Here is a 25,116-nt window from a genome sequence, read left to right as displayed (position 1 = left end):
GGTCATTGAACTTCTTCCCACACTGGTAGGGGTTCCTCCATAAGGCACTGACACAACTGGCAACCTAGGAGCAGGTTGGCATGGCCTGGTGTCTTGACCTTCTCTGCTGATCATGTGGGAAAGGAACATCCCATTCACCAGGACCTTCATGTCATGAGCAATTCAGGGCAGTTGCAGACTGACACATCATAACTAGGTCTCAACAGCCTTTTAAAGATGGTGCCAGAGGCAGGGATCCTGAGATATCCTGGCAGTGGTGAGTACTTCCAGCTACGGTGAGTGGGAAAATCAGCCTAGCATTGGACAAGAGTGGCGCCACAGTTACGTGGTAGTAGTTAATGACCTGAGTTTGGAACAGTAGCACGAGAAACGCGCTGGATCTTCTGGAGAAAAACCCTCCATGAAATGCAATGAAAATGACACTTTGCCAAACTATGGTAAGATCAACCCTAAGCCAACTTTCAAGATTAGCTCAGATAGATGGGTGACAAGAAATGTGAACAGAGAGCTAAAACTGATTAAGATTGTGAACAACTTAACATAGTGGTTGGGTCAAATAGCCTATTTTAATGAGAACCGAAAGAACTGTGGATGCTGTAAATCAGGAACAAAAGTTCTGAGGAAGGGTCACCGGACCCAAAACGGTAACCCTGATTTTTTTTTTTCACGGATGCTGCCAGACCTACTGAGTTTTTTCAGCAGCCTCAGTTTTTGAGCCTATTTTAATGTTTTACCTTTGTAACAGCCACCAGATCTGTCTGTACCATGGCCTGTGAACTGTGAATTTATACGGGTCTTTTCGCCCCCTTTTGTTTTTGAATGTTTGGATTTTAAAAAATAAGCAGCTAAATAGCTTTAGTTTTGAACAACATCAGAGGTCAGGTTTATTTTACACAATTGTTGATGAAAGCTACGAAATATAAATGTTGCACAGTTATTTGATGAAATAAAGATGCAAAGATTAGAAGTTGACACAGATAAGAAGATACTTATAAAGATCGAAGTCAGGTGAATCTATTATTGCCACAGACATGGCTTACTTGAAGATTTTTCCTTTCCAAAAGTGAAAGGAATGAAAACTTGAAATCAGAATTCACTGGCTACAATGGCTTCTGTAGTTGAATAATTGGAGGTTGTTTGCACAAGTAAACTCAGTAAGTAGAGCAAGCTTTGTAAGAGAGAGAGAGAGAGAAAGTTTCTTCTTCCTCAATGGTTCTGTGGTTATTGTAATCTGCCTGTAGATTGCCTGAGAGATAGTAGGAACTGCAGATGCTGGAGAATCCGAGACAACAAGGTGCAGGGCTGGACGAAAACAGCAGGCCAAGCAGCATCACAGGAGCAGAGAGGCTGACGTTTCGGGCCGAGACCCTTCATCAGAAAAGGGGGAGGGGAAGGGGGTTCTGAAATAAATAGGGAGAGAGTGGGAGGCGGATAGAGGAGAGGATAGGTGGAGAGGAAACAAACAAGTCGAAGAGGCGGGGATGGAGCCAGTAAAGGTGAGTGTAGGTAAGCCGCACCTCCATCTCCTACTGACCAACCTCATCCCGCCCCCTTGACCTGTCCGTCCTCCCTGGACTGACCTATCCCCTCCCTAACTCCCTACCTGCACTCACCTTTACTGGCTCCATCCCCGCCTCTTCGACCTGTTTGTTTCCTCTCCACCTATCCTCTCCTCTATCCCTCTTCTATCTGCCTCCCACTCTCTCCCTATTTATTTCAGAACCCCCTTCCCCTCCCCCTTTTCTGATGAAGGGTCTAGGCCCGAAACGTCAGCCTCTCTGCTCCTGTGATGCTGCTTGGCCTGCTGTGTTCGTCCAGCCCTGCACCTTGTTGTAGATTGCCTGGACTTGTTTGGCAGCACTGTGGCTGATTCCTGGAACAAACCTTTCTCTTTTTAAGCTTAGAACAATGTTCTTTGATGTTGTCTTGCACCTACCTGCGGAGTTTGTTTTCTTCAGAGTTACATAGAGAGCAAAACTTAAGATGGTTGCAATCTCAAAACTGTCCCATCATACTTCCACAAATGTTGGGAAACCCCAGGTCTGATGTATACCCTGACCGCTTTTTTCTTTTAGTTGAAGTGCTTAGCTTTTAATAGACTCATCCATCCATTTGGATGGTTCTTGTCAGAATATGATGAGCTAAAACAAACTGTTCACACAACCAGGGGAACTATAGTCAGGGAATTCTTATTTACCCACTGAAAATGTTAATTGAATTACAAACGAATCTTTAGTGACTTCTTTCTGCGATAAATCCAACCTGTCCTCTACCAGCTAAATTCATAAGTGCAGTAATTTGACAAAGACATATTGGGACTTGCTGTGTCCATTTTAAAAATTATCAGAATAATCTTTCTTCTAAAATGTTACAGTTACATGGCTGTGATGACATCTACGTATGTAAGCTGTACCTCTATTCGGAAAAAAAAGAACATGAAGGATACCTATTTTAGAATGACATGACAAAACTTCAAAAGGGGTAGAGCTTTCAATTTTGCTCATGTAAGGGATAATAACAGATTGACAGCCCATTGTAAACCCAGCCCAGCAATTCTTTACATTACATTAGTATTAATAGTTCGAAGGCTCAGTGAACGTATCTGGTTATAAGTTAGTTAATATCTAAATCTGGTGTATGCATATGTTTGTTTAGTAACTGATTTAGGACTGTATTAAATTGCAACTATTTCATTCATCAGTTAAAATAAAAGATTGAAAATACTGGGCCATGTTTATTATTGCACTATCTGGCAACTAGTAGGATTTAGGATTGCAGTGGAATCTCTTGGAATTAGCCATTTATCTCCAGGACATAATAATAGCTATCCAAAAAATATATCCATCTGGAATATGTCCAACCAGTTAACAAGCCTACCAGTGAGGAATGTACACTCTAGGTAGCAACAGCTAATGTAATTTTCCATTACTGAAAGTTAGGACCAGGTTTATGAAACAAAAGAGTGGAGTCAGAGAAAATGGACTGTTAATACAGATGAGAAAATGTCAGTGGTAAGTGAAATATTAATTCATTATGAAGGAAAAGGAAAGAACTTGCAATCACATTCCACATTTCATAAACTCTCAATTTCCCAAAGTGTTTCATCATCTCATTTTAGAAGCTCGTTGGCATTAAATTCAGGGCCAGGAGCCTCCGTAACATTCAATTCACACAAATACTGAATCAGTAACTCATAGAAGTATCCTTTGACCATAGATCTTTGATTCAAATTTAACTAAAAGCTTTAATGTGGGGCCTATAATTTGTTTAGTTTTTTTCCATAATGGCCCGCATGAATTCTAAAATGTCAAACTGCACCGCAGAGATCAAACATAAAGTGAATAAGTTCTCCTTTATTCACAACAACTGAAATATTTACTTTACAACTTGTGCGTGCAGAATTGTAGTTGGAGACTAAAGTGTGTTAAACAATGTATCATATGCCATGCTTTCCTTGGCACATGGTTGCAGAGCAAAACAAAAATTCAGAAATGGATCTCAGTGATGCTTTCACAAGCATTCAAGGAAGTGAGGATATTGTAGTAGTTATAATGAATGTGCTGTTTTGTAGGCTCTTTGTGGCCTAGACATTTTTATAAATGCTTGCAGACATCCCAAAACTCGGAGTGGGAGGGGGGAGAAAACAATGAATGTTTTATAGATAACAAATATGCACTAAAAGTTTACAAGGAACCAAACAATTCAAATACCTAACCTTGAATTAAGAATGCAGGCCCAGAAATTCTGGTGGGAAGGCGCTCATTCCAGCAGCATAGACTGAAGTTGCACATCAGGATCACTCAGAATCCTGACACAGCTGACTCTGAGGGAATTGCTCGGAAAATTGAAAATTCTAATTCCCATTCACCTTGTGATCTCCATTAAAGTGAGAGAATTTGGATGTCTGAGGCTTGCCTAAGCTTAGTAGTTGACAATGAAACATTAAAGGTTTACAAACCTACACAACCTTCTGAGCAAATATAAAATCGAACCCCTGACCCACTCAGCCACCCCCAACATCACCCCTCCCCCACAAACATTGACATCCATGGGCCTGACAGCATTGACCCCACAAACCAACGTTCTCGTACCTCTCCAAAAACTGCTGACTTGACACCCACCATCCCTCAACCTGACCGTGCCCAACATATCCCTTCTTCGATGACCTGACCTGATCCAGTCTGACTCAACGCAACACTTCAGCCTGACGTACCCTGACCCGCTCCTGGCAGAACCACCAGATTGTGCACCCCTTCTACCATCTGCCCATGCACGGTGGTGCCCTATCCCTCCATCATTCACCTTGTCCCTACCCTCTCTCTCACTATCTGCTTCACCTCTGCACACACTGTCCCCTCCCCTTCCCTGACATCTGTCCTATTCACAGAAGCTTTCAACGTGTCCATTGAATGTTTAAACAACAATTTTTGCAATGATCTTGCCCGCTTTTGGATTCAAGGATTCTTGGACATCTTTATAACAAAAAGCTCCTTTCCAGGAATACTCGGGCTAGAAGTCATCAGAAAGTAAGAGTGGATATGTTTTGATCCTGGGCCGTTGATCTGAAAGCAGCTTCATTCTTTTCCTGTAGTTTGTGGTCAGAGAATAGAATACAGTCCCTCAATCTCAGCAGCTACATTCATGCACATGATTGTTGTAGCAAAATTATATAGGGGCATTTTAAAGGACAGTCAGAAATATTACTCAAAGAAAACTGAAGTTTGAGTAAAAGCCTTAACCAGTTGAATGAGGCAGTTTTGGTGTGATATGGATTTAAACCTTAGTGAAATTGAGTATAGAAGGAAAGAATTTGTGTTTATATAAAGGTTTTCATATTTTCAAATTGTTCGTAAGTACGTCACAGACCATGCATTACTTTTGAAGTATAGTGCTGATTCTTATATTTTTGCAAGGAGGCATTTTCATCAAGTTTTATGGAGGGCTTCTCTCCATGAGGCTTAGTCAGTTTCTTCACACTATTATCACAAACCTGCCTCATTACCACCTATCGCATCTCTGTAGTACCCCTTTCATCCTGTGATAGGCTGATTCTCACACTTGCCATTGTCAGTTCTCAGTACTGCCAGGATACCTGGGCTCCCTGGGGCCAGTGCCATTCTCAAAAGGCTGTTGTGCATCTGGTCAAATGTTATCACCAGAGCTGCTGTGCACAGTTTGTGACGAATGCCCTGAACATGGCAACAAGGAGAAGTTGGTTTCCCTGCTTTGCAGGCAGGGACCTGGATATCCTGGTGGATGGAGTAGTGCAGGGGTCGGCCATCATCTCCATCATCTTCCCCCAGGACTGCCAGAGCAGGCCATGACGTTGCACCCTGCCAGTTGGTCCAAGGTTGCCACCAAGGTCACCGCAGTCTCAGCAACTGCTGGAGGAACACCCAGCAAAATGAGAAGAAGGTTGCTACCATCTGCTGTACCCTGTGGCAGTGTTCAATCGGGACAGTGTAGAGGTAGCCATTTTCCATATAGTAAAGTTCCTCCAACATAATGAGATAAATGACTAGTTAATGTATTAATGTTTATTGAGAGCACCAGGAAATTTTCCTATTCGTCTTCAACTAATGCTGGGGGATCCTTTGGACTGGCCTGAATGAAAAGATTGGCTCTGTTTAAATTCCTAACCAAAGATGACACCTCATTAAACAAATAATACTGAACTGAAATATCAGCATAGATTGTCTGCTCAAATCCAGTAGTTGGAAGTGAGTAGACTAAAATCTTGAATAAATTATTTGGGCAGTCAGTTTTGTTTCAATTTATAGTTCCTTAATCTACGTTAAGGAACTGAAAACAAATATGTAACTAGGTACCCGTAAGTACTGACATTGAAAGGTATGTTCTATCGACGAACATGAGAGCAATTGAACTTACCTCAAGATCAGTGAGGGAAGATAACTTCCCACCGCCATGGTGCCCTATAACACGGGTGCATGGGAGGCTGACTGGAAGTGCATTGAGTCATAGAGGTATACAGCATGGAAACAGTCCCTTTGGCCCAACTTGTCCATGCCAGCTTCCGTACTTATGGGTACATAGTTACATATCTGCTTTCAGTTCCTTAAGTTGGATTAAGGAACTATAAATTGAAATAAAACTGACTGCCCAAATAATTTATTCAAGATTTTAGCCTTCTGTTCAGTCAAATTCTTACACAACCCCGAGATTATGCTCAAGTTCCTGAAGAATTATTCGCAGTTCTCTTCATAATAAGCAGTCTCCTCAAACTCCTTTTGCCCTCCCTAACTCCTCTACGATATCTTCTCCATCTCCCACATCTACATGTTGCCTCGCGGTGACCAACAAGCACCAAGTCAGTTTCCATATATGTCAGGTCCTATTTCTCTGTCAATTCCCTTGATTTCCCAAGTGTTGCACTCCTAGCTGGCCTTCTATGTTCTCACCTCTGTAAACCAGAGTCACCAAAAGCTCATCCACTCTTGTCTTAACTCTCTCTAGTTCCATTTTCCAATCACCCCTGTGCTGGCTGACCTACATTGGCAATGTCAATTCTCATCCTTTATTTCAACTCCCTTTTATGACCTTACCCATTCCTATCTCTGTAATATTCTGAAACTCCACGCACCTCTAAGAAATCAGCTCCTATATTTCTTACCTCGTGCGTTTTCAAACATAATTTCTTCAATGCTGCTGGTTGTGATTTCAGTTGCCTAGGCTCCAACCTCAAGAATTCTTCTCTCCTTCATCTTGCTTTACTCCTCTGAGATGCATTCACCAACCTTTTGGTCATGTTACCTAATATTTGCTTCCATGGTTTGGTGTCATGCTTTTGTTTTATCATACTCCTGTGAGTGCCTTAGTAACACACTCACATGTTAAAGTGCTGAATAAGATGTTGTAATTGCTACTAATAATTGATAATGTCCGCAAATTATTATCATTGGTTAGATCCAAGCAGCCAGTTTAAATATCACATAGAGAAACACTTGGAACATTTCTTATCATTTATTTAAATTTGCAGGTTCTGAATTCATTTGCAATTACTCCTGTAGATATTTTACTACAGACAGTCTATCTATTTTAAAAGCTGTAATGCTAAACAATGCTCTTAAGGTACTAAAAAGACAAAAGTCAACATAATAAAATGCATCAGAGATAGTGGGAACTGCAGATGCTGGATGAACACAGCAGGCCAAGCAGCATCATAGGAGCAGTAAGGCTGACATTTCGGGCCTAGACCCTTCATCAGAAATGGGAGAGGGGAAGGGGGTTCTGAAATAAATAGGGAGAGAGGGGGAGGCGGATAGAAGATGGATAGAGGAGAAGATAGGTGGAGAGGAACCAGACAGGTTAAAGAGGCGGGGATGGAGCCAGTAAAGGTGAGTGTAGGTGGGGAGGTAGGGAGGAGATAGGTCAGTCCAGGGAGGACGGACAGGTCAAGGGGGCGGGATGAGGTTAGTAGGTAGGAAATGGGGTTGCAGCTTGAGGTGGGAGGAGGGGATAGGTGGGAGGAAGGACAGGTTTGGGAGGCGGGGACAAGCTGGGCTAGTTTTGGGATGCGGTAGGGGGAGGGGAGATTTTGAAGCTTGTGAAATCCACATTGATACCATTGGGCTGCAGGGCTCCCAAGTGGAATATGAGGTGCTGTTCCTGAAACCTTCGGGTGGCATCGTTGTGGCACTGCAGGAGGCCCAGGATGGACATGTCGTCTGAGGAGTGGGAGGGGGAGTTGAAATGGTTCGCGACTGGGAGGTGCAGTTGTTTATTGCGAACCGAGCGTCGGTGTTCTGCAAAGCGGTCCCCAAGCCTCCGCTTGGTTTCCCCGATGTAGAGGAGGCCACAACGGGTACAGCGGATGCAGTACACCACATTAGCAGATGTGCAGGTGAACATCTGCTTGATGTGGAAAGTCTTCTTGGGGCCCGGGATGGGGGTGAGGGGGGAGGTGTAGGGGCAGGTGTAGCACTTCCTGCGGTTGCAGGGAAAAGTGCTGGGTGCGGTGGGGCTGGAGGGGAGTGTGGAATGGACAAGGGAGTCACGGAGAGAGTGGTCCCTCCGGAAAGCAGATAAGGGTGGGGAGGGAAAATGTCTTTGGTGGTGGGGTTGGATTGCAGATGGCGGAAGTGTCGGAGGATGATGCGTTGGATCTGGAGGTTGGTGGGGTGATACGTGAGGACGAGGGGGATTCTTTTTTGGTTCTTATTGCGGGGACGGGGTGTGAGGGATGAGTTGCGGTTTTTCAGACTAGTATGGCCGTATTTGCTGATAGATTATTTAGGTGTGTTATATGCATAAAAAATTATAAATGTGTCTTCTGTGCCAAGTAAATTGGTTTTCATTGATCACACCTTTATTGATAAGCTACAACTAAATATTCAACCTCTTGTTTGTGCAGACCTCTTCAGGAGAGGAGCTAGGAAGGTGGCTCGGTGTGTTATTATCTGAAACTGGTTCTTCCACAGACCCAGCAGCCCTACACTATGATTATATTGATGTAGAAACAACTTCAAGTGTTATACAAACTGCAAAACAGTGCTTCAAGTAAGAACTTATCTTCAACATAAATAACTGACTTCTGGTAAAATTTTAAAAAATGAAAACACCGTTTTCTTAATTTGTAAATTTGGACAGTTTTTCTGATTAAAATTATCCTGGTACCCCATTCTTCTTATTTTCATGATGCCGTAGTAAAATAGTCTTGTAGCAAACAGTTGATGCTTTATTGAGAGCTCTTAGGGAGAGGGGGAACATCAGAGAGTTCAGAATGATACCAGGGATTAATTATTTCAATCAAGTGACAAGATCAGACCTGAGCTGCTTGTTCTTCTTCTTGAAGCAGAATAATGGGAGATTTAATAGAGGTGTTCAAAGTTATGAAGCGTTTTGAAGTAGTAAGTAAAGAGAATGTGTTTCCACTGCCAGTGGTTAGATACTTAGAGGGTAGAGATTTACAATACTTCTTTTGCTGGGCGTTATTATGGTCTGTATGAAATGTACTACCCGAATAGATGGTTGAATCAGATTCAGTAATAACGTTTTAAAAAAAGAGTTGGATACTTGAAAAGGGGAAAAAAAATGTTATCAGGCTGTAAGATAAAAATGGGAGAGTGGGACTAATTGAATACCTCCTGCAAATATCTGGCACAAGCACAATGGGTCACTGGCTTCCTTCTCTGTATCGTTCTATAGAATTTTTTAAGCATTGCAATCCATTAGTTATAAATTATTTATACACAAGCAACTACACAATATAGGATAGCTGTCAGCAAAGCAAAAGCTGTTTGAATTTAAGACTTAACTGATTAAGTAAAAGCAGATATTTTTCTTAGAAATTTTATTGAGTTTTATACATTACACTAGGAGTGCCCAACCTACAGCCTGCAGGCCAGAGCACTTCACTTGTCTGGATTACTGGTCTTTACCTTTACAGCTTTTACAATTGTATGAAATATATTTTTGTGGCTTGTGTAAGGTTATACTTTGCTCTATGTGTGGTCTATCAGTGCATCAGGTTTGGGTACACTATGCAACATTTGTATAACAAGGAATTAGTAAAGTACTACATACAGTGACTAACACATTGGCTTCATATATGTGTATTGCAGCTGATACGTTACTCACTGTATGTAGTACTTTGTTAATCTTAACAGTGCAATATTACACACCGTATTAGAAATCTACTACATCACTGTGTAATCAGATGCTGGTTTCTACCTGTGATTCTTCATGTGAAGAGATCTCAATTCAACAACACCGTTGTGGATATAGGTGATAATCTTCATAGATAGGAGTTATGGATCGGAATTATCCCACTTTCATCCATTTCCAACCTCTGTTCGTAGAAGCCTTGGTAGAACTGTGAAGGAAAGTCGCTTATCTTCCTTCTCTGTGGACCATGGGAAAATGAATGTCAATACCATTTTATTTTTTGATTTTCATGCTTGTTTGTCATTGTCAGGTGCTTACATCTTTAGAAATACATCCCAAATGCCCATAAAGGAAGGCAGTACATTTAGCGGAGAGTCTCCACTCTGAGGTTTCAAGACTTCTCCCAGATATATGTTTCAGTCTGACGCATTTGCTTTGTTTATAAAGAATACAGAATAGAAAAAAAAGTCTAAATCTTTGGTGTACCCCATTTACATGTGCTGAGAGACAATCTGTTACCACCTAGTGGCTTTTACCCCCTTCTCTCACCCCGCCCACTTTGCATCCTATGTCTCTTACCTTGGACTCTGACCAAAGCTTCAGGGAAACTGGCAAGGAAAACCAGGATCCAGGCTATCCAAGCTCCAGTTTAGTTTCTGGCCTTGCTGTCGCAGTGAACTTACAGTGGAATTATTATGAAAGGGCCATTTGTTTCTACCGGAACATGCATGATATAGATATTGATCATTTGCCAATTTTGTTTTTCTTTTTCAGTTTATTACACAGACGGTCGATATCACCAAATAGATATGGTGGCAACATGCCTAATGGATATGCATGCCCGCGTGGAATTTCTCTTCATTATGATGATGTACCTTGCCTAAATGGAACAGTAAGGCATTTGAATTAGCAGTCTTTCTTATGCAAAATTAGAACCAATCAATGCCTAGAAACTAGTTGTAAGTTCAACAACGCATCTCGGGCATTCTTTTCTTAGGTCCAGGGGACAATATAGACAATTTCTTAAGGCACAAATGCATCTCTTTTATTTGTCCTTGCAAAAATTTTTAACTTGCTGTTAACAGAGCTTAAAATAGTCTGGTGGGGAAGAAATTTTACAGTTTGGTTTATGTAAGAATTTATAAAGGCTTTTCATTGTAAGGATTAAACCAAAACATGAATTCTTTATATAAAATTATGCTTTCAGTCTTAAATTAATTCAATTTCCAAATAGAAAATATAGTTTGCCTTGAAGTAACTGCAGAAAATATTACCTCAATAAGGAGTTAATCATACCATGAACTGAGAACAAATTTGTTTAATTATAAATACAGGCTAATTAGTCTTTGCCAGCACTCTGGTCATCTGGTTAAATAAGTGAATGCACTGAATCCCCCCCACTGGTAAGTCTAGTACCATTTTGTGACAAAGCACTGCAAAGATAAGATAAACAGTTGTTAAAATTTTGAGAACATTAAAAACTTTTGACTGCACAGGTTTGTATTGAAATCGTTGAGTAATTTACTATCCACAGCTCTCTCAATCCAAATTGAGTTGAAATTTGTGAAGTATTTTAAGCAGCAAAATGATAATGTGATCATTCTGTAACATTTTATGCTTCAATTATGCTCAGAGATGGCAACTAGCATTCGGAATCTATTTTTGATGATGTGATGAAACTTGGGTATTTTTAATGCAATGGTTCTGAATCACATTTATTATTTGAAGCCCATTACTGGACAGAGCCAGAAAAAAAGGTCTTTTCACACTTTGTACCATGATCATTGGTTCTTCCCCAGTGCTCTGGTCTTTTGATATTCAAAGCTATGTAAAAAATATTGTTTGAGTCTGATGGATCTAAATTTAAATACTGCTCTAAAAGTACCTCAACGCTGAATCAAATGGTGTGCCCAAAGAATATTTCAATTAAAGTTACATTTCAGGATATGATTCAAGGCATGAACAACAAAAGAAAGTTATATAAATTATGCTAACAGTGAGTTAGAGCATGCAGTAAGAATGTGAGCAGTGTTCCTTTACCATTCAATACTTTGGCTATATCACAGTATTGCAATATCTTTTTGCCAAATTGAAGACATGTAGTCTGCATGTCATTCCTTCTAACAGCTGAAGCTTGTTCTATGTTGTATATCACAGGAGCAGGAGGTTTTCACTACTAACGCTAGCACGCTGTGGTATGAGGAAGTTCATGGTGACAGCACTGACCTGTACGACAACGTTCCACCACCAAAACCAATTGCCCGCAAATCGCAACCACTTGGGGTCCAGAGTAGGCTTTCCACTGAGAAACTATCTTCTAAAAATAACAAAACTCTTGCCTCTTCATCTCTGTCTTCTTCGCGGTCTATGACTAATAAAACTAACATCTCTGCTGCAGAAAAGGGACCAGTCAAAACAGCTTCACAGGTACTTTTGTAATCCACCAAATGTATGTTTACTTTATCCTTTATGATGTCACATTCTTATGCATGTGCATTTCTAAAAACAAATCGGTGCCCTTTTCCAGGCAGAGTCATACTAATCACCTCAGTCTCTAAATAGGCATTTTCAGCCTGATTGCAGTGTTACTTGTGCTAAAAACATTGGGGATGAATTTCAGAGAGGGCCTTTTGCTTGTTTACCACAACTTGAAAAGAGCTGCAGAATCCCCCGAAAAACAGTATAAAGGATGATTACATTGGTCATCTGGTATATGTGACTGTTGTACTGAAGTTACAGCAAACAAAGAGAGAGTCTCTCTCAGAAATTCATTCCCTCACAGTATAAATTTGTATTTTAGTTGTTGAGAAAATAGTTTGGATTGCATTTACTTTAATTTTAAAGATTTATAGAACTTTAGGAGCCCTTAAGGGAACTGGTGCTTAAAGTGATTTCAGGTTCATTGCCCTGGGGATTTTATGGTTGTGGTTCCAGTATGAGACAACTACTTTGAATAACCTCTAGTTACACAGTATGTTGCCATATGTCTTTTTGTGAATTGGAAATTGAATCATCGCAGAATGCTTTTCTGAAGTAAAAGTAGAGCAAAGACAGCCATCTGCTGGATTCCTACTGAAACTGCAACAATGTCTGCCATTCGTTTTCCAAGCATCAACAACTGAGATTTTCTGTCAACCAAAGGAAGGACTCCATCACATGGGATGTTCTCCTTTTTAAGACTTTCATGAATTGTAATCATTCTTGGTTATATGATCGCTTCCCTATGCAATTTATTTGGGGTAATTTTTCTGGATCATTGCCTCAATTCTTTTCCTTTCATTCTGAGCAGCAGTTTTCTCTGACTCCAGTGTTGAAAGACGTATGAGCCGATATTCAGGGCCTCTACTATGCAGTAACAGGCTGATAGCACTCTGCAAATCACAAGGCTAAACTTAGTGTCCTGCTACCATTTTGTTTGAAGTTTTCACATAGACCTAGTGGATACCCATTTATTTTTAGCTGGAGTCTACTTATACATGGACTGCGGTGATTCAAGAAGGCAGCTCACCATCACCTTCTCAAGGGCATCACCTTCCTTCTGAAGGAACAGTGACATATTTCCAAGTCTGGATGGTGAATGACTTGGAGGGTTACCTGCAGGTGTTGGTGTTCCCACGTACCTGCTGCACTTAACCTTCTAGATGGGAGTGATCATGGGTTTGGAAGGTGTGTCTAAGGAATCTTTGGTGAATTTCTGCAGTGCATCTTGTAGATATTAGGCACTGCTGCTACTGACCCTCGGTGGTGGAGGGAGTGGATGCTTGTGGGTGTGGTGCCAATCAAGCGGGCTGTTTTGTCCTGGATGGTGTCAAGCTTCTTGAGTGTTGTTGGGCCTGCACTCATCCAGGCAAGTGGGTGGTATTCCATCACACTCCTGACTTGTGCCTTGTTGGCGATGGAAAGGCTCTGGGGAGTCAAGAAGTGAGTTACTCACTGTAAGATTCTAGCCTCTGACCTCCTCTTGTAGCCACTGTATGGCCAGTCCAGTTCTTGTATTCCAGTTTTAGTTCAGATCTTTTATTTTGCTTTTTATTTTATAAGAAGCAAGACATTATTTGAATAGTCATAATTTTTCCTGAACGTAAAATTCAAAATGAAACTAAGTCTGACTGAACCAAACTTTTTTTTTGTAGTTAAGTTCCCTCCCACTTCATGCTTTCACAGTTCTGGTTCCTCTGACCTTAATTAATTATAGTTGGTAGGTGATCTGCTCCTGGATTGCAATTGATTCCACTCTCAGTCACCCACCAAGAAATACAGAAGAATTTTCCATCGCCTGTTTCCCTTTTTTTAATGGGTGATAGATCTAAAATTGAGATATAATTGTAATCTCCAGGCCCAAATGTCTGCATTGTTTAATATTAACTTGGCATCACTGAGCTGTTTTTAATGATTCACCCAAGCATCTCCCCGCTGTACAGCCATGGGATATTGCTTTTGCATTTGGTTATAACAAATGGTTTTTGCCATAGCTGTCCAGCCTTTTAGCAATGCCAGCTGTTCGCAAAGAGGTAAATTTCTACCTTTGCCATATTTGGTGAACATTGGAAAGTCCTGAATATGTCTCTGTGATTTTATTTCCATTTAAGTCTAACAGGGCAAAACTGTTATTAGCAATTTTGATACAGCTATTGGACAGTGTAAAATCTGACTCAGTTGCTGATGTGCCTCTGCACCCAGGCAGTAACGTTCCGCCTTCAGACCCTGCAGCGATACCTTTCATATCGAGCTTCCTCTGAGGTGGAGCACCCTGATGACGTATTTCTTCTGTCAGGTGTGCAGCCTCTGTTACAACATGCACTTTCTGTTCACGAAGTTGTCCTTTCTTTGGACCTTCCTGTGGGAATTGCCTGTCTTATACTTGACCCAATCAAAGTCTGGGTCACGGTGGTTTCACGCTGGAGCTCTCCCCACAGGAGTGGCGGCTCTCGTACATGAGCCGCTGCTCAGGAACAGGTTCCTCCAACATTGTGGTCTCTGCTGGCTGATGGAGGGGAAGGCTCGGGGCACTGGGCTGCCCAGAGTCAGAGACACGTTAGATGGTGGACGGAGCGCAGCTGGCCAAGAGGTCATTGTCCAATGTCCTGTTTTTGACCCGAGCCATCCAGAGTCTGAGGAACAAGGTACTCGGCCCTGACACCTCACGTGAAATTGCAACGGCTCAGGCATGTGGTGGGCTTCTGGACAAATTGACTTATGTCCATCCAGAACTCAACATCAGCCATGCGCAACAGACCCCTTCTGCCACAATGTGACGCACCACAATCTGAATCTTCTTGGGGAAATCCTGCCCATGCCCCAGGCTGCTGCTGCACACTTTCTGCTTCCCCACCTTTGCCCACCACTCGAATTTGCTTTGATGTGACATGGGGTGGAGTGGAGAGTGCTCTACACAGCAGTCCCGTGCAATTGTAGACTGAGTGAGTTCACTGGGTGCCAGGCCAAGTGCAGTTTTTGTTGCCTGGAGGAAACCGCTTGTCATATATATTTAGAATTTTTCCATTTGCAGCCCCTTTTTAACTTTTTGGAAGGGCTGCTCCTTAAATTTTAGTCCCACGCTCCTGATCTACGGGCTCCTGTTGTGGGGAGGGGCACACCGGTCAGAAAGCCTTCTTGTGGGTCTGCTCCTGGGCCTGGCTAAGGTGGTCATCGACAGGTCAAAGGAGCAGGCCATGAAAGGGGCTTGCCATTCCTGACTGTCTGGCCCTCTTTCATGGTTACATCCACACTCTGCTATCCTTAGTGAGGGAGCACGCAATACTCACTGGCACGGTCAAGGCCTTTGGAGACCAATGGGCACCACAGGGACTTGGCTGCATCATAAACCCGGATAACGTTATTTTAATTTAATAAGTTTCTCTTTTTTGTTATACAAGTTTCCATTCAACTGTCAGATTGTTTTATTTCAATACAGTGTCCCAGGAGGGGCTGTTTCATTATTATTTTTTAACTTCCTGTTTTAATAAATGAGTGGAGAGAGTATTACTTTCAGTTTAAAAGAGGTAGAGGGAGCTTTACTGTATGTAACCCTGTGCTGTCCCTGTCCAAGGAGTGTTTGATGGAGGCGGTGTCGAGGAAATTTCACTTACAGCTTAAAACAGTAGAGAGAGCATTACTCTGCATCTAACCCCATGCTGTACTGTCCTGAGAGTCTTTTGATGGGGAGGGAGCTTTAATTTCAATTTGAGTAGAATCTGACTCAGGATTATATCACCTCAACAAAGAACCAAGAATCAAAGGAGATTCATGAAACCTATTGTTGCAATGCATAGTCCAGTCTTCTTATAATGTGTAGCAGCCTGTAAATGTCATCATTTGACAGTGGAAGTATGGTATGACCAATTTTGCATCTGATTCGGAGAGATTCCAGTGACTATAGGGTAAACTGATGAGGAATACATTTCCCAGTTTCTCGAGGCGCCGAGCAGTCCTGCTAACAATATCCAGACAAAAAGGCAAAGCCACACAAGAAGTATTTATTTGGTTGGGCAGCTGGGAGGAAGCCATACATTAGCAGCAGAAACATAGAAGAAGATGCCCTTGTGAAAAATATTGCAGGATAGCTTGTCGACTTCTGGCAAGGCATCCTGTGGTCAAAATGAATCTTAAAAAAGAAACACTTGACCTCCTTCAATATTTGTGAGCAGTCTGCACTATCAAGAAAAGAAATTCCTCGACTTCTGTGGCTGCATGTTGAATTCAGTTATTGGGGAGTTCATTTCAGCAATACTGATATAATCAGAGACATCTCTGTTCACATTCTGTGAGATTGAATAATCTTACCTTTAACAATCCTGCTGGAGAATAATGACCTCAGAATCTTACTGCAGGTTCAAAAGCATTTCCTATAAAATAGTATAGTTGAATGTGCTGTAGTAAGGGAGATTGTGCGGCTCACATCCAGTGAAGATGAGGCAGTAGCATCACAGAAATGGAAAATGCTGGGGTAGACTTACTTCCTCCATTCCAAGCGTGTTATGCGTGACCGACAGTATGGGCTAGACTTCCAGCCCTAGCCAGGGTTGGGATTGATAATGGCAGGGGCCAAGCATTAGCCTTGCTGGCCAGTGTGTAATTTTCTCAGTTCCATCCAGCCTTCGCTTCCTTTTTTGCAGAGGTTGGCTCGGAGCTGACTGGGATTTTCCAGTTGGCCTCTAGTTTCCTGTACTGATGGGGACCACCACCTGGCAGGACTGGATCAGGAGAGTTGATGACCTGGAGGTCTAAGACCTTCCTGCCAAAAGCTGACACAGGCCGCTATCCCCTCCTTTCACCCCACTCCTCGCCCCCACAATTGCTGAAGCTTTTAAAACTAAAGTTATAAAAAGATTGGCCAGAATGTGCCTCCAATGAAGAAGTCTCCTATATGATGTGCTATCCAGTGCACCCTGCTGTACTTTGCATTTCTCCAGATGCCGTTCCTCTTGCATTTTTGCATAATGCACTGGCTAGCTTCCTGACATTTTTTTGATCTCTTCCTCTGCTGTAACTTGCTTTCACTTGATAGCAACTGTCAAACACATTCGTTGAAAGATGGTGTCAGAACTGGAGGAGCTGAGCTTGACTGAATTTTCAGAGTTGTAAGACAGCCAGCTACTATAAAGAATTAAAAACAGCTGCCTGCAACTTTGAAATGTTGGGTGAGTCAGAATGTCTGTGAATTTTCCATTCTCTGCTGCTATGAAAGTGAAAGGAAATCTGAGAATTAGAATCTGTCCCTGTCTCAATGGCAAATTTATGAAGTAGTGGCAATTAAATAAAATAAACACTTAGCAATAAGACTTGCAACCTTTCTTTAACTCATTCACAGGATGTGGCATCTATGGTGAAGCCAGCCTTTATTGCCCGTCCCTAATTACCCAAAGGGCAGTCGAGAGTCAATCATATTGCTGTGGGTCCGGAGTCACACCTGGGCCAGACTGGGTAATGAAGGCAGATTTCCATCCCTAAAGGACATCAGTGAACAGAGTTTTTGTTAATCACAGATTTTATTGAATTCAAATCTCCCCAATTGCCATGGTGGGATACAAATTCCTGTTCCCAGAACATTGGCAAGAGGTGCTGAATTCTAGTCCCGTGATAGCACCACTGCTTCCCCCAGTGCTGGGGAAAGTGTGCCACAAGCTGCAGTGCACCCCTCCCACCCCAGTTATACTGTCTTCCACCCTCTTCCATTGGGCAGAAGATACAAAAGTTTGAATATATGTGCCTACAGATTCAAAAACAGCTTTTTCTGTGCCGTTTTCAGACTTACGAATGGACCTCTCGTATATGAGAATTGATCTTTCTCTGCATCTTCTCTGTTGCTGTAACACTATATTTTGTTCTATTGTCCTGTTGTATAAGGTATGATTTGCTCAAATAGCACGCAAAACAATGCTTTTCACTATATCTTGGTACATTTGACAATAATAAATGAAATCAAATCAGATCTAGATGTCACTGAGGAGCAGAGAACCCAGATAGGAGAGATTTTAAAGGCTTGAAGACATACTTTAAACCCCAAATTAATGTTGCTTTTAGCAGTATGTGTTCAGCATCAAAGTTAAGAGGGGCAGGGAGATTATTGATCAGTGTATTATAGCCTGACAATTGGGGATCTGAAAGATTGTCTCATCAGAGATGGGAGTGTCTTGGGTATAAGAGAGAGGAGAGTCATAAGAATAGACATAAGAGTCTTCTGAGAGAGGAGAGTCCTATTTTCAAGAAATCTGGTGACACATGGAGAAGCTCTGATATTGTCAACATCCACAGGACATATTAATGGGAGAACTGATGAATCTTTGCATCATGTCAAGAGACATTCCAGGCTGCATGAGAACAACATATTGGAAAAATGGAAGAAATATTGCAGAGGACACCGTACAATGGCAACGAAAGCCTGGCCAGCATGGGAAAGGCAGTGTTCTAAGTGTAAGAAGTGGAATCATGTTGCATGCATGTGTTTACCTAGAAAAAAGCAAAGCAAGCCTAGTAAGATGGCTGCTGGAGACATGTCAGCTAATGATCCTGAAGAATCACTCTACAATACGACAGGTTGGCACTGTCAAGTCTAAAGGTGGTAAATGGTTTGTGACTGTTAGAATTGTGACTGGAGAAGGAGAGCTTCAAGTCATTGTGAAGTTCCAGATAGACATTGGTGTTTTGTGCAACATCATGAGTTTGTAGACCTGTGTGGAGCTACTCAAGATGGTCACCCAAAAGTTAATCCTTTTCAGGTAACGTTGAAGGTATATGACAGAATGATATTCATCCCAGGAGGACAAATGAAGCTAAGAGCCTGATGCATTGGAAATAAAAAAAAAATCTACACTTCCGGCTAGTTGATGTCAAGCAAAGTCCACTCATCTCAGCTGAAGGAAATATTAAGCATGGACTGGTAACTGTACATGTACCAGAGCAATTTGTAGCATTTCACATGTTACTAAGTCATTGATTGCTGAAGATGTCCGAGAGGATTACAAAGATGTCCTTTCAGGTCTTAATACCTTCCTGATGAACAAAGTCTCAAAATAGATGATAGTGTGGAACCAACTCCATATACATCAAGGAGAGTTCTAGCCACCTTTTGAGTACAGCCTAAAGACAAGATCTCCATTTTTCCTTTTTGACTGCAGTTCAGCTCCCAGACTGTCCCTACTCCATTTCATTTCCCTTTTCACCGTAACTGTCCAAATTTACATGGGATGCAGCCATTCCACTCTCTACATTAGCTGTGTCTCTGCACCTCCAGAGAGGTTGTTCTCCTTCACATTCCTGTTCTTCCCTCTTTCTCTTTCCCTTGTGTTCTCATCTGCCCATTTAGCTGCTACTGTCCTCTGTCCTGTGGATTTAATCTCAATGGCCATCTCACCGTTTATTGAACTTCACTTTCCCTACCTTTCCTATTTGAATCCCAACTCCACCATATTAAATTTATCTTTATATCTACTTTCTTAGCCTGCTCCCTGCTCCGATCATGGTTCCATTAGCCTCCAGTCTCAAGCTTGCTGGACCTGAAATTCGAATTGACCATTACTACCCATGTGCAGTGTCGTGGTGATCATTTAATAGGCACAATGCATTTAGGTCTGTGATTTATCAATGGAAAGCTCAATAGCAGCTCAACCAAGCAAAGTTAGAGATGTGGATGCCCTGTTCATTTTGGTTGTAATACCTAATTTAGATGAAGTACTGCAGGTCTGTGCATCTGTTCCTGTTGGGAATAGCTAAAATCAGATTCATGGTTTTAGTTAAATGAATTTGAATTAAAAATTAATTATTGGTACATGATAAATGGTTCAGTACTACTTAAACATAGAAATAAAATAAAACTGTCGGTGCTCAAAAGCTGAAGTATATAGCACCTCAGTCAGCTTTTGGAGTGAGATTTGCAAGATTATTTCATTCCTTTTCTCAAATTTTCAGGTGTGTAGGCTGGTCTTTGAACTACTTACATATTCTGTTTACTGATTAATATTTTTCAACTGCCTTTTCGGATGAACTGTTCCATACTTAACCATATCCATTCTACATCAATTCTTGATTAAAGTTTACTATAACCTGTCGTAGTTTTCTATATTTTTATCACCTTCTTTCCTTCTCTTTATTTAACCAAGTTAGTCTTAAGTTTAACAAAGCTTGTGTATTGTTTAAATTCTTTAGTATAAAGTATTGAAGAAAAAATCACATTCTGCTGAATCTTTTCATATTTCAGTCATCAAGACAATTTGCAAAGAATATACATAGATTTATATAGATATATTTATATAGAGAGATATATACATATATGAACAAATATTTATACTGCCTGTCTTTGGGATGTAGAGCCTACGTTCTTAATATTACACTGGTATCACTCTATAGCATGTATAGGGAGGTGGTCACACTGTAGGCTCAGAGTCTGCAGACCGGAAGAGAATGAGTGACCACCAGACAAAGCAAGAGAGATAGGCAGGTTGTGCAGGAATCTCCTGTAGCCATCCCCCTGCAAAACAGATGTACTGTTTTGGATACTGTTAAGGGACATGACCCCTTAGGGGAAAGCAGCAGCAGCTAAACTCATTGCACCAAGGTTGGTTCTGTTGCAGAGGAGAGGGGTAAAATGTGTGCCAGGGCAGTAGTTATAGAGGACTCCATTGTAAGGGGATTAGACAGGCATTTTTGTGGCTGCAAACGAGACTCCAGGATGGTATGTTGCCACCCTGGTGCTAGGGTTAAGAATGTTTCGGAGCGGGTACAGGACATTCTGGAGGGGCAGGGTGAGCAGCTAGTGGTCATGGTAGACATGGTACAAATGACAAAGGACCTCATCCCTTTTCTTTTACCTAAAAGCAGATTATAGGAGCTGGGAAGAAAGTTAAGAAATCAGACCTCAAAAGTAGTGCTCTCAGAATTACCACCAGTGCCACATGCTTGTCAGAGTAGACATGACACGATATAATGAATGAATACGTGGCTGAAAAGATGGCATCAAGGAGAGAGTTTCAGATTCCTGGGACACTGGGACCAGTTCTGGGGAGGTGGGACCTGTACAAATTGGACGGGTTACACCTGGGCAGGACTGGGTCTGATGTTCTAGGGGGAGTGCTCGCTCGAGCAGTTGAGGAGAGTTTAAACTAATATGCCGGGGAGATGGGATCCTATGTAAGGAGTCAGAGAAGGAGGGATCAAGAACAAAAGCAAAAAGTAGAAAAGGGAATAAGAAAAGTGATAGGCTGAGAAACCAAGGACAAAATTCAAACAGGGCTATTGAGAAGAATAAGAGTGAGACAAACAGTGTTAAAAAGACAAGCTTAAAGGCTTTGTGCCTTAATGCGCAGAGCATCCACAATAAAGTGGATGAACTAATTATGCAGATAGATGTAAACAAGTATGATATAATTGGGATTATGGAGACATGGCTGCAGGGTGACCAAGGATGGGAACTGAATGCCCCAGGGTATTCAGTATTTTGGAACGATAGACAAAAGGGAAAAGGTGATGGAGTGTCATTGCTGGTTTAAGAGGAAATTCTCACAATAGTGAGAAAGGATATTAGATCTAACAATGTGGAGTCTGTATAGGTAGAGTTGAGAAATACCATGGGGGAGAAAACATTAGTAGATGTCATATATAGACTCCCAAACTGCAGTTGTGATGTTGGGACTGGCATTAAACAGGAAATTAGAGATGTATGTGATAAGGGAATATTGGTGATCATGAGTGATTTTAATCTGCACATAGATTTGGCAAATCAAATTAGCCATGATGCTGTAGAGGAGGAATTCCTGGAGTGTGTACAAGATGATTTTCTTGACCAATATATGGAGGAACCATCTTAGACTAGGAATCTTTGCCAATCTAATTGTGAGAGACCCCTTGGGGACGAATGACCATAACATGATGGAATTTTTTTATCAAGTCGGAGAGTGAGGTAGTTGATTGGGAGATTAGGGTGCTGAATCTTAATAAAGGAAACTATGAAGATATGAGGCAAGTATTGGCGTTGATAGATTGGGGAAAGTTACTTAAAGGGATGACGGTGGATAGGCAGTGGTAAACATTCAAGGCACGCATGGGGGAATTGCAACAACTGTTAATTCCTGTCTGGCACAAAAACAAATTGGGAAGGAGGTCCAATCCATGGCTTACAAAGGAAATTAGAAATAGTATCCAATCCAAGGAAGAAGGATGCAGATTGGCCAAGAAAAACAGTTTGGCTGAGGATTGGGAGCAGTTTAGAATTCAACAAAGAAGGACAAGGGATTGATTAAGAAGGGAAAATACAGTACAAAAATAAGCTTGTAGGGAACATAGATACTCTTAGTGTTATAGTCTTTATAGGTACGTGAAGAGAAGGGGATTGATGAAGACAAATGTAGGTCCACTACAGACAGAAGCGGGGGAATGTATACTAGGGGACAAAAAAAATGGCTGAGCAACTGAATATATACTTTGGTTCTGTCTTCACAAAAGAGGACGTAAATCAAATACCAGAAATGTTGGAAAATGCAAGATTCAGTGAGAGGGAAGAATTGAGGGAGATCAATATTAGAAGAGAAATGGTGCTAGGAAAATTGATGGGATTGAAGGTAGATAAATCCCCAGGGCCTGATAATCTACATCCCAGAGTACTCAAGGAAGTGGATCTAGAAATAGTTGATGCATTGGTGGGCATCTTCCAGGATTCTACAGACTCTGAAACAGTCCCTGCAGATTGGAGCGTAGCTAATGTAACTCCAATATTCAAAAAGAGAGTTAGAGAGAAAACAGGGAATTGTAGACCAATAAGCCTAACATTGGTAATGGGGAAAATTCTCAAATCCATTATCAAAGACTTTATATTGGAGCATTTAGAATGCTGTGGCAGGATCAGACAGATTCAGCATAGATTTATGAAGGGAAAATCATGCTTGACAAATCTGTTGGAATGCTATGAAGATATAACTAGTAGAGTTGACAAGGGGAAGCCAGTCAATGTAGTGTATTTGGACTTTCAGAAAGCGTTTGACCAAGTCCCGCATAAGAGATTATTGCGCAAGATTAAAGCGCATAGGATTGAGGGAAGTGTATTGAGATGGATAGAAAACTGATTGACAGAGGAAACAAAGAGTAAGAATTAATGGGTCCTTTTCAAATTGGCAGTCAGTAACCAGTGGGGTGCCACAGGAATTGGTGCTGGGACCCCAGCTATTCACAATATACACTAATGATTTGGATAAGGGAACAAAATGTAACATCTCCAAGTTTGCAGATGATACCAAGTTGGGTGGGAGAGTGAACTATGACGAGGATGCAGAGATCCTTCAGCATGGTCTGGACAGGTTGGGTGAGGGGCAAATCAATAGCAGATGCAGTATAATTTGGATAAATGTGGAGTTATTCACTTTGGAAGCAAAAACAAGAAGGGAGATTACTACCTGAATGGCTGTAAGTTGGGAGAGGGGAGCGTGCAGCGGGACCTGGGTGTCCTTGTGCACCAGCCGCAGAAGGTAAGCATGCAGGTGCAGCAGGCAGTAAAGAAGGCAAATGGCATGTTGGCCTTCATTGCAAAAGGTTTTGAGTATGGAAGCAATTATACAGGGTCTTGATGAAACCACATCTAGAATATTTGTGTGCAGTTTTGGTCTCCTTTTCTGAGGAGGGATGCCCTTGCTCTTGGGAGTGCAGCAAAAGTTTACCAGGCTGATCCTGGGGATGGCGGGACTGACATATGAGGAGGGATTGACTAGCTTAGGATTGTTTTCACTGGAGTTCAGACGAATGAGGGGGGATCTCGTAGAGACTTATAAAATTCTAACAGGACTAGACCAGGTACATGCAGGGAGGATGTTCCTAATGGTGGGTGTGTCCAGAACCAGTCTGAGGATTTGGGGTAGACCATTTAGGGTGGAGATGAGGAGACATTTCTTCACCCAAAGCGTGGTGAGCCTGTGGAATTCATTACCACAGGAAGTAGTTGATGCCAAAACATTGAATGTATTCAAGGGGTGGCTAGATATAGCACTTGGGGTGAATGGGATCAAAGGTTATGGGAAGAAAGCAGGATTAGGCTATTGAGTTGGACAATCAGCCATGATCGTGATGAATGGTGGAGCAGGCTCGAAGGGCCGAATGGCCGCCTCCTGCTCCTATCTTCTAAATTTCTATACATAGAAACAAATATACCATGTTGCTTATTTGTGTGATAGACAAAATGTCTTTTTGGCTTGACAGCAACATTCTTGTGAATGGCAAGCGTATCATACAGCATATCTCTTTGGCTGTTCACAACAATCAAGGTATTGACCATATCAAACCAGCCTCCTCCTACAAACTTACCATTGACCAACCAAAGATGTGGTTCTGCAATTGGACAACATTTGTTAAGTAACATTAACCGTGTAAAGAATTATGCTGATGATCAGTTTAAGATTTAGGCTTGCAGTGTGGCCCATTTGCATGAATTAGAAGCTAGGTACACTAATACACAGAGGTATATTCTTTGCAGATGTAAAAAAACATGCTTACACAGCATCTGGTTCAATTCAACAAGATTGGAGTCCACTTGTAAACCAATCAGCACTGTGCTCTCATGAAGTATAAATGTTGTTTTCCCATTGCGTCCTCACATCTTATGAAATATCTTGATAAATGCATGGTGAATGGTTTCAACAAATTGTCCTTTTTCAGCAATACTGAAGTTCTGCCATACTAAATGACTATTTTAACAAACTATTAAACACAAAATATTAACTTCTCATTATCAACCTTGACTATCCTGATGTGTATTACTGTTTAATGTTAACTACAAGTGTATGTCTTATTTTTAAATGCTCAGTCTGACATTTTAATATCCTTGGTCTGAGTATAACATACTGCCTGACACTCTGGAGAAACCTCTTTTGCTATCCTTGGCCATCTCTTCGTCAAGGAACTGAATATATATTTTGAATTAAAACAAAGTTGCTGAAAAAGCGCAGCAGGTCTGGCAGCATCTGTGAAGGAAAAAACAGTGTTAACGTTTCGGGTCCGGTGACCCTTCCTCAGAAC

General features: G+C 41.6%; 1 protein-coding gene across 2 annotated transcripts in view; it reads left to right on the top strand.

The window, feature by feature from the left end:
• The window catches only part of afap1 (actin filament associated protein 1), a 265,294-nt gene that overhangs the window by 209,418 nt on the left and 30,760 nt on the right, over window positions 1-25,116 (top strand). For both annotated transcript variants that reach the window (XM_048604679.1, XM_048604669.1), the window contains exons 11-12: window positions 8,372-8,517; window positions 10,399-10,516. In XM_048604679.1, the coding sequence (XP_048460636.1) occupies window positions 8,372-8,517; window positions 10,399-10,516 (264 nt within the window). The remainder of the gene's footprint in view (window positions 1-8,371; window positions 8,518-10,398; window positions 10,517-25,116) is intronic.

The sequence above is a fragment of the Rhincodon typus genome, chromosome 1, assembly GCF_021869965.1.
Source record: "Rhincodon typus isolate 14 chromosome 1, sRhiTyp1.1, whole genome shotgun sequence".
NCBI lineage: Eukaryota > Metazoa > Chordata > Chondrichthyes > Orectolobiformes > Rhincodontidae > Rhincodon > Rhincodon typus.
This window is presented reverse-complemented; position numbering and strand designations above follow the sequence as displayed.